Source organism: Drosophila pseudoobscura, chromosome 4 (assembly GCF_009870125.1).
Source record: "Drosophila pseudoobscura strain MV-25-SWS-2005 chromosome 4, UCI_Dpse_MV25, whole genome shotgun sequence".
Taxonomy (NCBI): Eukaryota; Metazoa; Arthropoda; class Insecta; order Diptera; family Drosophilidae; genus Drosophila; species Drosophila pseudoobscura.
In genome coordinates, this window is record NC_046681.1 from 10,417,658 (window position 1) to 10,432,070 (window position 14,413).

General features: G+C 41.1%; 2 protein-coding genes across 2 annotated transcripts in view; both read right to left on the bottom strand.

Moving 5' to 3' along the window:
* kis (chromodomain helicase DNA binding protein kismet) overlaps positions 1–11,323 on the bottom strand; it is a 49,301-nt gene extending 37,978 nt beyond the window's left edge. The window contains exons 1-2 of the mRNA XM_033379434.1: positions 11,224–11,323; positions 107–639 (exon numbers count right to left, since the gene is read on the bottom strand). Coding sequence (XP_033235325.1) covers positions 107–150 — 44 coding nt within the window. The 5' untranslated portion in view covers positions 151–639; positions 11,224–11,323. The remainder of the gene's footprint in view (positions 1–106; positions 640–11,223) is intronic.
* Positions 11,324–12,349: 1,026 nt separating this feature from the next.
* Rpp30 (ribonuclease P protein subunit Rpp30) lies at positions 12,350–13,973 on the bottom strand. Its single transcript, XM_001357428.4, has 5 exons — positions 13,640–13,973; positions 13,391–13,578; positions 13,265–13,333; positions 12,932–13,206; positions 12,350–12,876 (listed from the first exon to the last, which is right to left on the bottom strand). Exons 1-5 carry the CDS (start codon positions 13,728–13,730, stop codon positions 12,609–12,611), a joined length of 891 nt encoding a protein of 296 aa, XP_001357464.2. The 5' UTR covers positions 13,731–13,973; the 3' UTR covers positions 12,350–12,608.
* Between the last annotated feature and the right edge of the window lie 440 nt (positions 13,974–14,413).

The following is a 14,413-nucleotide window of genomic DNA, read 5'->3' on the forward strand; positions in this document are numbered from 1 at the left end:
TCCTCCCTATCTTCTCAACTATTCAACCCATTTCGAAAACCTCTTGGGGTGACATTCTACCCAAAAACAAGCAAAAAAAGGATAAAAAAGGATCATAAAAACTCACCCTTGATGATTTCCGTGAAACATATTTTGTGCATTTCCATCCATCAGATTTTTTAAACGCAGCGCACACAGAAATGTCCGTTACGCGTCGATGGAGACGCGACGCTGCGTTTTTTCTAGGTTTGGTCGTCTATTGGCTTAATTTTGATGCTGCTCTCTGCGCGTGGCCGTTGTCAAAAGGTGGAAATCGGGGAACTGCAACTGGAACTGGAATTCGGTTTCGAGCTCGAGTTCAAGTTCCGTTTTCGGGGGGGTTGCCGGGGACCCCTGAATATATATATATAATTTTTTTGTTTGTTTTGTTATTGTTGTTGGGGCCTCCTCTGTCGCACTTTCTTTCACTATTTATATGTATATTATATTCGTTTATAGATTTCTTTTGTTTCTAACTACTAAACTTAATTACAACTGATGTGCAATTTAACGTCTTGATGTTGCTTTCATATAGTATTATTAAAGTCATTTGATTTTCTTGTTTCGCGCACTTCATGGCCGACCTTTGACATATTCGCAGTGAAACACATTTGCTCACAGCTGGAAATCAACAAAATAATCATTCGATTAATATTAGTACAAAATTCATGTGGTTTATAAATGGGTCTACGTTAAACGGCAATCTATCAGATGAGAAGGCATATTTTTTGTTTGGCGAGCGTATTTTAAGCGAAATTTGCATAGTTCTTAGGTATTTGTTTGTTTAATCTGAAAATATAAGAAGAAAATACGAATTTTAGTATGAGCTTAAGACAGAAATATCTACAGATATGGTAGGAACTAATGGTAAATATAATATTTCACAAAAGTTAAGCTCTTGTGACAATGTGCCTCAAAAAAAAAACGTTCGGATTGGCGCTTAAATATTAAATATCCCTTGGTATTAAATTTAAATCTTTACTTAAATCTAACGATAAATATTGCTTCTTTAATATAGATCATCGGCTATGATGATGATTATGGACTGAAGAAGACGGAAAACAGATGGAAACAGAGCACAAATACGTGTTTCAATGATAAATATTTGTGCATACCGAAGTCGAAGATTGTTGCTAATATTTACAACTATTTTGTACTTAACATAGGCTAGAATTGTTGTTGCGATTGTTGCTGTTGCATCAAGTTTTAAGGGGAAAAGCTATACGCTTATGAATTTCGAATATTGTCACATAGAACGTACAGTTTGACCCCTCAAATTTTTGAGCAGATGGGGAAATGATTTTGGGTCTATAGTTCACTTAATAAATTTAAAAAAATAAATAAAACATAAATAGTACAACCAAATTATATTTGGGGAATAGCCATGAATAAGGTAATGAAATGGAATAGTTGCAAATAATATTATAAAGATTATAAAAATATAAGAACCAAAATATTAGTAAGAGGATTGATATTATTCGTTTGCATGGCTATAAATCCTTTATAGAATCCATAACGAATAAATTGAAACAAAAATTAAAATGAAAATTTGTTCGTGGGGGGAGACCAACAAATATTTGCTAGGTAGGCAAAAAAAATAATAATAATGACGAACTAGAACTAGTTCATACTTTATACTCGTATGAGTGAAGTATGAACCACCCACCCAAAATGTTTCAAAAAATAAAACAAAGATCAAGTGTAAAATAATTAAATGATTCACTGGTTTTTCTGAACGACTCTGAATGGCGGAGCCGGCAAATAAAAAGAAGGGTAGATGGTCGAACAGAGTTTGGTAGTTTCCTTTTTGGGAATGGACATGAATATTGCCTGGGAGTTTGGTTGGGGTTGGGCTTTCGATTTGGGTGTTGGGTTGGTTTCGGTTTCGGCTTTGGTTTCGGTTTCGGTTTCGGTGGGGGTAGAAAATCTTATGCGGCGACAGTGAGAAAAACAATGGCAACTCTATCGATTTTTCTCGCATTGTCTCCGACGCGCGTTGCCCGTTTTTAGCCGAAAATCTAAAGTAGCAGAAAAACGGCAACAAAACGAGAGCGAGAAGGAGAAGAAGAAGGAGGCAGAAAACAAAAAAAATAAGAAAAATGCGGGTGGGTTGACTGACTGGTTCATGGGTGGTGGGGTGGTGGGGTGTTGGTGTGGCGTGGAGCTGCAGAAGTAGGGAGTGTGGAGTGCAGAGCGGGGGAAGCTGCGAGAGCCAAAAGATATGCAAATGCCACCAGCAAAGAGAAGGAGATTCGAGGAGCTAGTGGAGTGTGGCGGTGTGGGGTGGCAAAGGTGTGGTGTCTGTTTTATGGTGTGTTTCTGTCTGTGTCGGCGCGAGTGTGTGTGTGCAAATGGAAAGTAGAGATAGACACAGAGAGACATAGAGACAACAACAACAACAACTATAGCGAGAGGAACCATATCTCTCGTACATAGAGATATGCAGTTACATACACAACCGAAATTTGCTGCTGCTGCTGGCTGCTGCTTCTGCTACTGCTCTTGTGTACTGTTATAAATACGTGCGCACATACAGTGGGTACAACATGTATTCGTACACCCTGCAAAAACGGCAGCGTGTTTGTAGGAGAGTTATGTTGTTTTTATATTGAATCTAAAATATAATACAGTGATGTGCAATACTGTTTTTCTTGTATACAAAATATGTAAACAGAATCATAATTAATATTTTTAGCATTAAAGTACCGCAATAGTGAAACAGGGTCCTTGGTAATCATATCGTATTATTTATGGACGCCCAAAACTTTTCTTTGTTTAGAGGGTGTACGCATACTTTTTGGTGCGAGTGTCTTTTGACAGGGGTAAAGGCAAAGGCAGAGGCAGCGACAGAGGCATCGCCGCAGTCAGTCAACCAGTGAACCGCACATACACACATTCACATTTGCACACATCTCCATTCATTCAGCCACACAGAGATTCAGACACAGAGAGAAACATATCATCAGCGAAACTTATGCGAAGAGTGCATGGACGGTCGGTCGCCTGCCATGGGGCTAAGCGGAGAGCTTAGCACCGTTTCCCCCGTTTCCCAGCCCACCATTCCATCCCCATGCCCCCCCCCCCCCCCCCTCTCTCTGGAAACCCATGAGTTGCTCGCGCTCATTGGACAATCATTTAGCCAGTTGTCGCTCGCTCTCTCTCTCTCTCTCGCTATGCCTCCCTGTCTTCCCTCTCCTCTCTTTTGCTGGTGCTGCTGCTGCTTTGAGTGTAATCAATTACATTTCGCTTTTGCAAATTCAGCTATTTATTTATTTAGTTTCCAGCTTTTTCCCCCCTCCCCCCATTATTATTAGTAGTAGTCGAAAGGTACATACGAAACACATATTTCTGTGCGAAAGAGTGAGATAGACTGTCGTTACAGAGGCTTAGGCGTTTAGGGGGTATTAGGATTTTAGTTATGTTTGCATATGTAAAGAAAATATTTGTGAACCTACAAAACATCAATCTGCTAGGGTAGCCCAATCTTTGGACCCCTAAACACACCGCCTTCCTTCCTCTGCGGGGGGGAATCTAAGCGCTGAAAGTGTAACATCCCCCCTTTTGCATACGCCTTTGTCTTGGGTTGGATATTTATCAAAGCGTGTTTATGGCTATCGGTGTTTTTCTCTGTTTGTGTGGGTACATGTCATTGAGTTTACTTATTTTTTTTTTTTACTTTTCTTCTTCTTCAGTCTCTTTCTTTCTTCTGCTGCTGCTTCTTCTTTTGTGGCGTCGCCATTGCCGCGCCGCTTTTACACAAGCAAATCAGGCAAAGTAATTGCAAAAACAATAAACTAAAAGCAATAGTAATATGCATACAGTCTTATATACATACATATGTACGAGAGTGTATGTTTTTTTTGTGACTACAGCAGCGATCAACTAAATAGTTAAAGCAAAACGATTTGCCACAAACAGATGTGACGCTTTTAAAGAATTTCAAATATGCATTATTTTGTTTAAAGGTAGAGCTGATAATCTTGCTTATATAATTCACAAAATATGATTAGATAAGAAAACACAAATAAATGTTGTAGCTGTCCGCTGACCCTTTCGGAGATCCGCATTGAAAGAACATGCATTATGATAAAGTCTATCCCTCACTATTCCCTTGACCGCTACTGTATGTTTGCCTCTACTATGTATATAGTGTGTGTGTGTGTGTGTGTGTGTTGTTTGTGTAAGCCAAAGCAGACATCTGAAAAATTGTGAAATTATACTTTACTTATTGCGAGTGTAGCCATAGCCATAGCCATAGCCCATAGCCATAGCCAGTGTCTGCTCCCATTGTGCTCTATGTGTCTGCGTTGGTGGTGTCGGTGTACCGGCTTTTGTGTCTGTGTCTGCGCACAACTGTACATTTGTTTTAAATAAGCGAAAAATCGATTAAAGGTGATAATAGACAGGCAAATTTCTGTGTGTCCAACTTTGGCAGCGGCGACAACGAGAGTCACAGCCGCCGCAGCCGCAGCCGCAACGACAACGATGTCGCCGCGACGCAACGTTTCGGTGTGACCCTCCGAACAACAACACTACTGCGGGTTGGGGTCTACATTCGGACATTTCTTCTTTTCTTTATGCCACATCGTTTAATGAGCCATGAAATCTGGAGCTCCAGCGAGCGAGCGAATTTTCTCACAGTTTTTGGAGTCCGGGCCAAACCCAAAGGTGATGTAAAAATGTTTTCCCAATTCGCAAACCCCACCATCGGCACCGGCATAACAGCTGGTAATCCAATTACAATCCACCAATTCCTGTGCACTCAAGAAGCAGGCGTCCGTCCGTCCAGACGGGTGTCGACAGCTCTCCAGATAACGACCTCGGAGGGGGCCGGACGGAGCGCCAGACAAAAATCAAATCAAAATGTAGCTGGGTAGATAGTATATTGGGGATCTTCTCGATCACATAACGATACAAGACATGTAACTGGAAAGCTGAATTTAAGCAGCAGCCCTTTACTCCTCCCCTAATCCGTGGATGACAGATTCAATAATTTGTACAAAAACTAAAGTGTATTTCAATTAAAATTGATCTAGACTGCGTGGATACCGTGCGAAAAAATTATGTAAACACTGTATGAGAAGAGGATTCTCTTTGGTATTTGACACTCCTCTCCCACACTCTCATTTATTGTGGGTCAAATATTCGTTACATTTCAAAGGTGAATCAAAAGAGAAGCCCAAAAAAGCTCAAGCCAAAAAACACAAACACGAACCAAAGCACAAAACACAACTGTCAAAAAAATAAAAAAAAAAAATCTTTGAGCTAACTAAAGACGGAGAAGAGAAGGTGAATGAACTGTTGTGTTGTCTCGTCTCGTCTCTCTCAATCTTATTTCTCTGTTGCGGCTGTTACTGCTGCTGCTATTGTTATTGCAAAATGTTTAATCATAAGTTTCATTTGATGTATTCGTAAAAGCATTCCTTCATTCAGGTTTCTTGGCCACTTGAAAAAGATACGAATAAGTCTGTAACCAAAAATTAAATCAAAATGTGCCAATTATACAATCTCTTTTTTTTGTATGACTTTTAAATAAGTTACAACGAAAAGATAATACTTAAAATGTAGACTTTCTTCCAGGAAGAATATACTATATTTTTTAAGTGGATGTGGTTTTCGCTTGGGTTTTCCAACGTCTTTACCCTAATATTATGAGGTTAGAGTTTAGTGTGTTTACAACCAGCAAATACCTATTTTTTATTGTGCTTTCGACTACTCGCGCTAGTAGCTTAGTCTATGTGCAAAGGTTAGATGCAAAACTATTTACAAATAATAATTTCAATCGAATATATATAATTGGGAAATGTTAAATATTTTACTTTAACAACAAAGTAATATTCCAATATTCGATGTCCATCAAGTGAATATCAAAACAGCTGTACGAAGACATCATGGGTGCACTGTATGAGTGTAGAAATGTGCACATACGATGCATGACAAATTATGAATGTACATATGTAGAGACGTACATACACACATAAATTCATATGCTCAGTGGTATGTACATGCTTTAATAACAATCAAGTCAAGTGGCCCCTGGCTCGACCCGCTAACAGTAACTAAAAAGTACAGTTGGTTTTTGTAAGAAAAGCAACACCAACAGCAGCAGCAGCAAGTCCGTCAAGAGCCAAAGAGCAAACCAAAGAGACTCTCGGGTGCAGGGGTGCTGGAGCAGAGGTAAAAGTAGAAGTAGAGGCAGTGCCAAAGCAGAGACAGATGGGCGCAGCAGCGCAACGCGCACACACACACACACTCACCGAAACGTACATAAAAATGGTAATAAAATAGGTAAAGTAACAGCAGCGTCGCGACGCTGCTGCCACACACAGTTTTCGGAAAAGCCAAAGAGCGCAGCGCAGAGCCAGCACCAACTCCCCTAACACACACACACACACACACAAACACGCCCGCGAATAGCGACAGAAAGTCAGCAGCGACACACAAAAGTTCGCTGGGCAAAAAATTACAAACACGTCGCGTCGCAGCTTTTTGAATGTGTAACGGCACATTTATGGCATGTCCAATTGGCATTAGAGATGAGCAATGAGCGATATTGTTGCTTCCGAAAAATCTTATCAAACAGAAGATGGAATCCCAAGAGTTCATAATTGTGGTAGTGAGTAGATTGTTTTAGAGTAACTATCCAAAATTCCATATTTGGCCAGCTAGCATTAACACCTTCGAAAACAAGGTGATAGAAAACGAAAACATTTGTCGATGGTTTGCCAAATGTTCAAAAATGAAGCGTTAATTCTTTATAGCACTAGCCATATTGCAACACACAGCACAAAATCAATAGAAAACGCCTGCCCATCTCTAATGCGTGGACACATGCAGTGGATGCATATGATGACGTTGCAAAATTGTCACAGTGTGGCCAAAGAGAGCAAAGCAGAAGCGTGCATGGATAGGAATAGGCATAGGCGAAATGTGACAAAACTGACGCCATGTTTCCCGCTAGAATAACGAAAGGTGTATATGTAAAAATTACCTAAAAAACGCACACATGCACACAAACAGTCGTCCTTCCTTATACAAGATACAAGTCCTGACCCGATTATCGAGTTAAAACTGTTGTATAAAAATTTGCACCTGGACCTAAACCGGATAGAGGTGCCCATTGTCATTGTGGGATTGAGAGTATGTGCAGAGAGGCGGCGGCAAGCAGTAGAAACAGAGAGATGGAAGTTCAAGAAACAGCCGTTTTGAGCAGAACAACTGCCAGAGTGAGAGAGAGAGAGCAAGAATGAGAGTCGAGTCGGCTCTCTTGAATGAATACTAACACGAGCGCACTGTGTGCCGGCTAAAGCCGAGAGAGCGGCGAACAGCTCACACAAAGCAGAACACACAAGAAAGAGAGAGGGAGAGAGAAAAAAAAAACAGCCCAACAAGTGAAATGAATGTATGAAGAGGGAAAAAAAACAACAAAAAATACGAAAGCAAAGCATAGCGTGCGCTAAAGAGAAGGCCAAAAGCAAAATTACAAAAGCAAAGCGAGTATATCACGTGCTGCCTGCTGCCGCAGACAAAGGGGGGGACGAGGGAGGGGCTGGACTGGTGCAGACGGAGAGGAGTATGGGGAGGGAAGGGGTCGTGTGCCGGCCTTTGGCGGCAGAGCAGCCAGCGTCAGCGCCATGTTAGGGGGATTCCAACCGAGAGACAGAAGAGACACAGTGACAACATGCCGACAGCTTTTCGTATAGAATGAGAGTGAAAAAGCGACAAACAAAAATGCGAATAAAGTGGCAGATATACGAAATGAAATTTTAAAAAAAGATGGACAGAAAAAATTAGCTTTGGTTTTAAGAGGCTTTCATTCCAGGATTGTGCTGTTGTTACTGTTGATGTTGGGTGGTCAAAGGCGGCGAAAAAGATGGCGAGAGCGACAGAGCTGAGAATCAAGAAAAATCTCAAAGGCAAAGCGCAGACCGTGATGATGATGGCGGCGGATGGCGGTTGGCAGTTGGGCGGCGAGAAATGGAAAAGACGGCGGCGACAAACCAACAACATTACGGCGACAAGTACAAAAAAAAAAAACACGTATTATGCATGGGATGGGGGCATATACTATACGGATGAGTGAGGAGTGTGGCCTGTGTATGTGTGTATTGGAGATTTCGCATGATTCGTGCAAATTCGCCGCATAGTTGTTGTTGTTGTTGTTGCTGGTTGCCCTGCTCTGCTGCTTCTGCTCCTCCTCTGCTGATGCGGCTGCTCTTGCTCTTACTCTACGTTGTTGTTGCTATTTTATTCGCATTCGCATATCCGTGGCGCTGCTTGGGCTTTGCCTTTTGTTTGTGTGGTATGCATGCGGCTGTCTGTATCTGTACATCTGTCTGTATCTGTGTGTGTGCTTGTGTGTGGGGTCGTCGTCGTCGTTCATATGTTTTGCGCCTTGTGTTGTTTGGTCGGTTTTGATTCGGTTTTTTGGGATGGATGATATGGTTTTGGCTTTGCCTGGTGCCCCTGCTTTTCCATCCATCCATTTGTTCCGTTCATTCTCGCTCTTTCCCCTGTCTTCGTGTTTGTGTGTGAGTTTGTCTTCTCTTTCGATGAATTGTTTGCTTCAGTTTTCTTCTTCTTGTTTGCTGCTGTTGTTGTTGTTGTTCTCATTTGCACGTCACGTAAGGCGGCGCTGCTTTTTTCTTTTCTTCATTTTTTTTCGCCGCAAATAATGGGGGCTGCCCACTCTCTCAATAAAATGAGTGAACGAGTGGTCATAGGGGCGGGGGGAAGTGCGGTTGAGTGGAAAGGGTATGGCGTGTGACGCTTTTTTATTACTGCTTCTCCCTCTGGTTCTGAAATTATTTCGTCTGCTTGTGTGTGTGGGTTTCTCTTGTTTGTGAGAGTACGTTTCTTTGTGTGTGTGTCTGCGACTGTCTGCCTGTATCTGCTGCTTGGGCTTGAAGATACATAATTATTTTTCTAAAAAGCATTTTCTGCCTTCCCATTGTTGTAAATTTCTCAAAGTTTCGTGGTAACCTTTGCACGGTTCTACCTTATATCAGAATACAACTTAATTTCTAGGGTTAAACAAATATTTACTCACCTTTTTTATGGTTCTCTGCTGGCAATGGTAATGGTGCTGTGCTGCTAATCCGTTTCGACGCTCTCCCTCTCACATACAAGCAGTTTTACAGTTCATTTGGTTGGTGGTCACGCAATCAATTTTTTTCGGACAAGAGCGCGCGCGAGTCGATTCTCGTTCGAGAATGACAGATGACGACGGAAACAAGGAATGACGACGAATACAACAATTGCTAATTCAAGTGTAGATACAATAATTGTAGCACAATTGTACCAAGCACAACAACAACAACCACAACAGCACCAACAAAAGAGGAATGTAGAAGAAGCACAAACTACAAAAGCGCAACGATTGCCATTCGCGGACTGTTGCTGCTGCTTCTTGCTCTCCTCTCTCACATACAGTCAATCACACTCACACATATGCACACGCACACACGATAATTACAATTAAACATGATATACGCGCACGTAGAGTTGGAGCAGCGCCGCCGTCATCGTCGGCAGCAGCCAAACAAAGAAATCGATAGATATTACTGGAAATCTCTGCTGCTTCTTCCTCTTCTTATTCTCCTCTGGTATATATCTTTTTCTTCATTTTAGTTGTAGCAAAGGAAAAGACCGCAAAGAAGTCATGAAAAGCAAATGACAAAAAATTGTTTCAGCCGATGGATGCCCGCCACCGTCTCACCAGACGAAGAGACGCACAACAGACGCGTCGCGTCGAGAGCAGCGACAAGCGCATGAATTTTACGCTCTCTCATCAATTGCGCGTTATAGTGTGAGAGAGCAGGCAGGCACAGCACCATAGCATAGCACGGCACGGCACGGCACGGCAGGCCAGGCCAGCCAGCGAGTGGCCCGGCTAGAAAAACGTGTGTCCGAGCGTGTGTTTGTGTGAGTGTTGGAGAGTATGGGTAAAAATGAGCAAGAGGGAGGCAGACAGATGAGTTGACAGAGGCAGAGCAGCCAGCAATCAAATGGTTGAAGCCTAAAGAGTAAGAAGAAGAGATGGGGATAGGATACCGTTGCAGGGGCAATGTATCTGCCTGCTGTGCTGCTCTTGCGCTCAAATTAACATAGCGTATCAAAAGGGTTCGACTTTAATTACTCTTCAATTCGGCTAGCCAGTAACCAAACTCAAGGAGATGCTGCAACCATAACAAAATATGTTATGTAGCAAGCACAGAAGAGGGACGGCAGAAAATGTATCATTTCGTAGAGTTGCAGGCTGCAGGGGTGACGACGACAGGGAGATTGTCTTTTGCACAGGTGCAAATGGTGCTGTGCTCTGTGCCTGCATCTCCCGATGTTGGCAATACTGCAGCAGCACTCACACAGCCAAAAAGGGAGACCAATACATACACAAAAATTTATGCGACGCGCGATACGCGAAAAAAGGCAACAACATTTTTGGGAGTCAAAGAAGAAGAGTGTGCGAGTGGGAAAAGGAAGGCAGCAATTATAAATGGCGAGCAAACGCAAAATCTCTTTGACAAAGAAGAAACGGGAAAAATCAACTGCAACTAATTTGTGCGGCTCGAGAGAGACCAAGAGCAGACTTGAAGAAAGAAATCAACTTTGTTGGCTGCTTGCTTGTCTCCACCACCACACCACACCCCCGCAAAAGACATCAAACATCATGATGAAGCTCACACATCCACAAACACACACACACACACAGCTGCACAGAGAGGTCCATTTTTAATTAGACAGCAGAAGAAAAAAAAACTCTTCCAAGACTTCACTTCTCTTTCACACATTGAGATTTTATTATTTATGTCTTGTTTTAGAAATTGTTGTAATTATTTTTTTGCCAATTAATTAACACACACAAACATACATATTTACAAAATGCACTTGGCACTAGGGAAAACAATTGAAAATTGGACATTGGCTTTTGATTTTCTCTGCCGTCGCCGTCTCGCGAAATACATATTTCTTTTGCCGTTTTTCTCGTCGCTTGTGTGTCGTCTTGTGCTCGCTCTTCGCTCTCCTCTCTCTTCTTCTTTGCACATTTTTTTCTTTTCAAGTGTCTCTTTTTCGGGTGCGATTTTCAAATGCATTTTTCGCTTAAAATACGCTCAATTTTGTTGGGGTTTCTTGCTTATCCGGTTGCCGGCAACTTTATCAGCGTTTTCTGGTTAATTTCATCAATTCATTTACACTTTTAATTACCGTTTAATGCAAAATTCTAGCAGCACTATGTCGGACAACGCACCACACGAACCTCCATTTTGTTTTGTTCAGTGTGACCCATATCGATAAAATATATCGTACGACCCTCAGAAATATACCAAAATATACCGTCTCATTTGAAAAATATACCTTAAATATACTGACGAATTCAAGTTCTATCAAATTCCTCGTTTTTGATATTCCGTCGAATATTACGAGCTATTTTGAGCCTTTAGCGCTGCCCACATAATTTTATCCAAATAATGAACATATTTTCTACTTGACTGTTTTATTTTAATTACTTGCTTTATGGCATTTCGCCTAAAAAAGGTTTTAGCAAAAAAGGTCAAAGAAAAAGGAGCAAGTGAGCAATCGTTCCTATTCCTCAATTTTGATATTCTGTTGAATAATGCTGGCTAACTAAGACTTTTATACCTGCCTATATAATTTTAAACCATTGATAATTTCATTTTCTACATGATTGGCTAGTTGTTAGTCCTTGCTTTTATTGTATTTGGACTAAAACAAGGTCTATACAAAAAAGTTCAACCCAATACAGTCAAAGTGTGGTCGCTTCAATGGTCAACCAGAGAATGGGCCTTTGCATACTCCATTTCGTTAAATTGATATGAAGATACTGTTTTAAAAACTGTTTTCAAACGTAATTGCCAAATAATTTCTCAAATTGATATGTTTTAGACGTAGTCATGCATTTTATAAAATTCCTGTATAAATATTTCAATCCCGATACCAATTCTTGGTCTCTGTAAGAAGACCTCTACATTCAAAATATCGTTGGAGTACCTTTAAAACATAGACTGACTAGTTTTTGCATACATTGAAGCCGAACATGACAAACATTTCCTCCATTCTATAATATCCTCTTCCCAAGGGTATCAGAATGTTGCTCTATGTCCATGCAAAGTAGCCGCAACTTTTGACTCATTATTTCTACCGATTCATACCCGATTTGAAGAGAGCGAAAAAGAGAGCCTTAACCGATTTGAAGAGAGCAAAAAGAGCCAATTACCGTTTCGAAAAAGCCCACAGTCCCCTTTATTTAAATAACTTGAGCTGAGCCGTGGCTGCGTCAGTTTTGACCTTGCAAATCGTAAAAATATAACGATTTTGTTGTTGAGATTTTTATTTAAAATGTTGGAAAGTACACAAATTTATGGTCCTGTCCTTGCTCACCAAGTCGCCCATTGTCAACTTTGCGTTTTGAATCTGGCGGGCAATTCTAGATCTAGCCCGATGAATGACGTGAGTAGTGAAATCTCCCATCACTACTTGCAGTGTGATTGGTGGCGCTTCCAATGTGACCATTCTCTCAACAGCAAATGTTTACATTTAGATTTGAAAACTAATAAACATTTACGTTAGTTTTATGCCACTTTCAGTCTTTTAATGGGTGGTTTTATTTCAGTTTGCTCTTCATTTTGAACGTCTTTCGACATTTCGGTGCCTAACCCATCCATTTCGTCATCTTCCGCTCCGCTTTGGTCATCGTCGGAAAACACTATGGGACCATTTCCCTTAACAAACATTATTGTTTTGCCCAAACGTCGCGATTCGGCACGCAAAAAGATTTGCCGACAGAAACGATCCACAGCATTCTTTCCCTGATCCTCCGACAAACCAAATATAAAGGCTCTAAAATGATAAATTGATACAAGTTAGAAGCCAAAGCAAATCTGGCGAAACTTACAGATTCGCGACATCGTAGGGTCCACGCAGCTGGAACTCATGCTCTGCTCCACTGCTGAGAATTATATTTTTTGACTTGCCCTTGATGGAGTAGTTCTGGGCCATCTTTATCATGTCCTTGCGATTGTTGGAGTCGGCAATAGCTGGGGCGTATTTGATCTCGAAGAACATGCCACGACGAACGGCCACCTGGTAGGCCTTTCTGTTGACCGAAAGCCTCGAACCAGCAACAGGATCGAAGGTTATTATGTCCCCTGTGAATGTGGTGCAGCAATGCTGTTGGAGAACGGAGAATAAATGAGAGTTCCAAGAGTTTATACCCTAGGGCGCTTACCGTCAGTGCGGCATCGGTTTTGGGCTGTCCAGCAATAAGATTGAACTTTCTCAGATTATACGAAACACTCTAAACGGGACATAATACATTAGTACGGGAAAAAATAGCATACAATTAATAGCTTACCATCGCATGCGACAGATTTACATCCACATAGAGAATTGTTATCCTCTGCAAAATTCTCAGCTTGTCGGCAAACTCCTTCCGCAAATGCTCGATGCTGTGTGGTGCGGGAAACATCTCGGAGCCACGTTTACCGGCATCCTTTTTGCTGTGGTCGAAGCTCTGGTCGATGGCAATCGTCTTATAGCCCACTAGAGGTTTTGGATAACAATTAATGCATTCCCGCACTCAATCACACTCTAATCAACTCACACTCCACCAATTCGTTGAGTATGGCCCGCATTTGTTTGTCATCTTTGTTGAATGGTACGCAAAAGTCGAAAAATGGTTTGGTTTGTTCCATTTCTTAATGTTATATGCCGCAAGCACGTGCAACTGGTGCTCATGTAAAATTGGTGCACTTCGATGTTAAATATAATATTTAATAGCTATTGAATGTTGGCACTACGAACAAAACTAGTTTTTGAGGTTTCTGTTGCATTGCATTAATACAAATTAAATAAAATTCGGCGCAAAAAATGTTCTCTGTTTACATTTGATAAATTTATTACATGGCAACAACACGGTATCTACACTTTTGCTACACAATGGAAGGAAAAATAAGGTAGACTCTCACGTTGCGTTCATGATGAATGAACGAACTTAACCCACTTAACCCCCCTCTTTTTAAACAGGTGAACCACTTGAGTTAAACCGCTAAAAATACAACTAACTGTGAAGTGTTCTTTCTCTTTTTTTAATTTAAAAAAATGACCACGTGTCATTATGTGTGTTATGTAAACCACAATTAGATTGACCCAAATTACCAACTGATACTAGTTTCAGGCTAGGCAAGTCTAGACATATTAAATATTATAAACTGTTATTTTCTGAAAAGAACATAATATACTTGCCATAAACTTGATGTTTATAACAAGCCATTTATTTGAACTGGTGAAGAATTGTTCCAAAATTAGTTGTTGGGAGTTATATAGTGCTGCCAAGGGTTGCAGGTTGGGTAAAGCAAGAGATAAACAAAACAAGCAC

Excerpts from the sequence above, each read along its gene's own strand:
- Rpp30 (XM_001357428.4), bottom strand. The coding sequence starts at position 13,730 with ATGGAACAAACCAAACCATTTTTCGACTTTTGCGTACCATTCAACAAA. Across the intron at positions 13,334-13,390 it reads TAAATCTGTCGCATGCGATG|AGTGTTTCGTATAATCTGAG; the intron begins GTAAGCTATTAA and ends TGTCCCGTTTAG. Across the intron at positions 13,207-13,264 it reads AAACCGATGCCGCACTGACG|CATTGCTGCACCACATTCAC; the intron begins GTAAGCGCCCTA and ends GTTCTCCAACAG.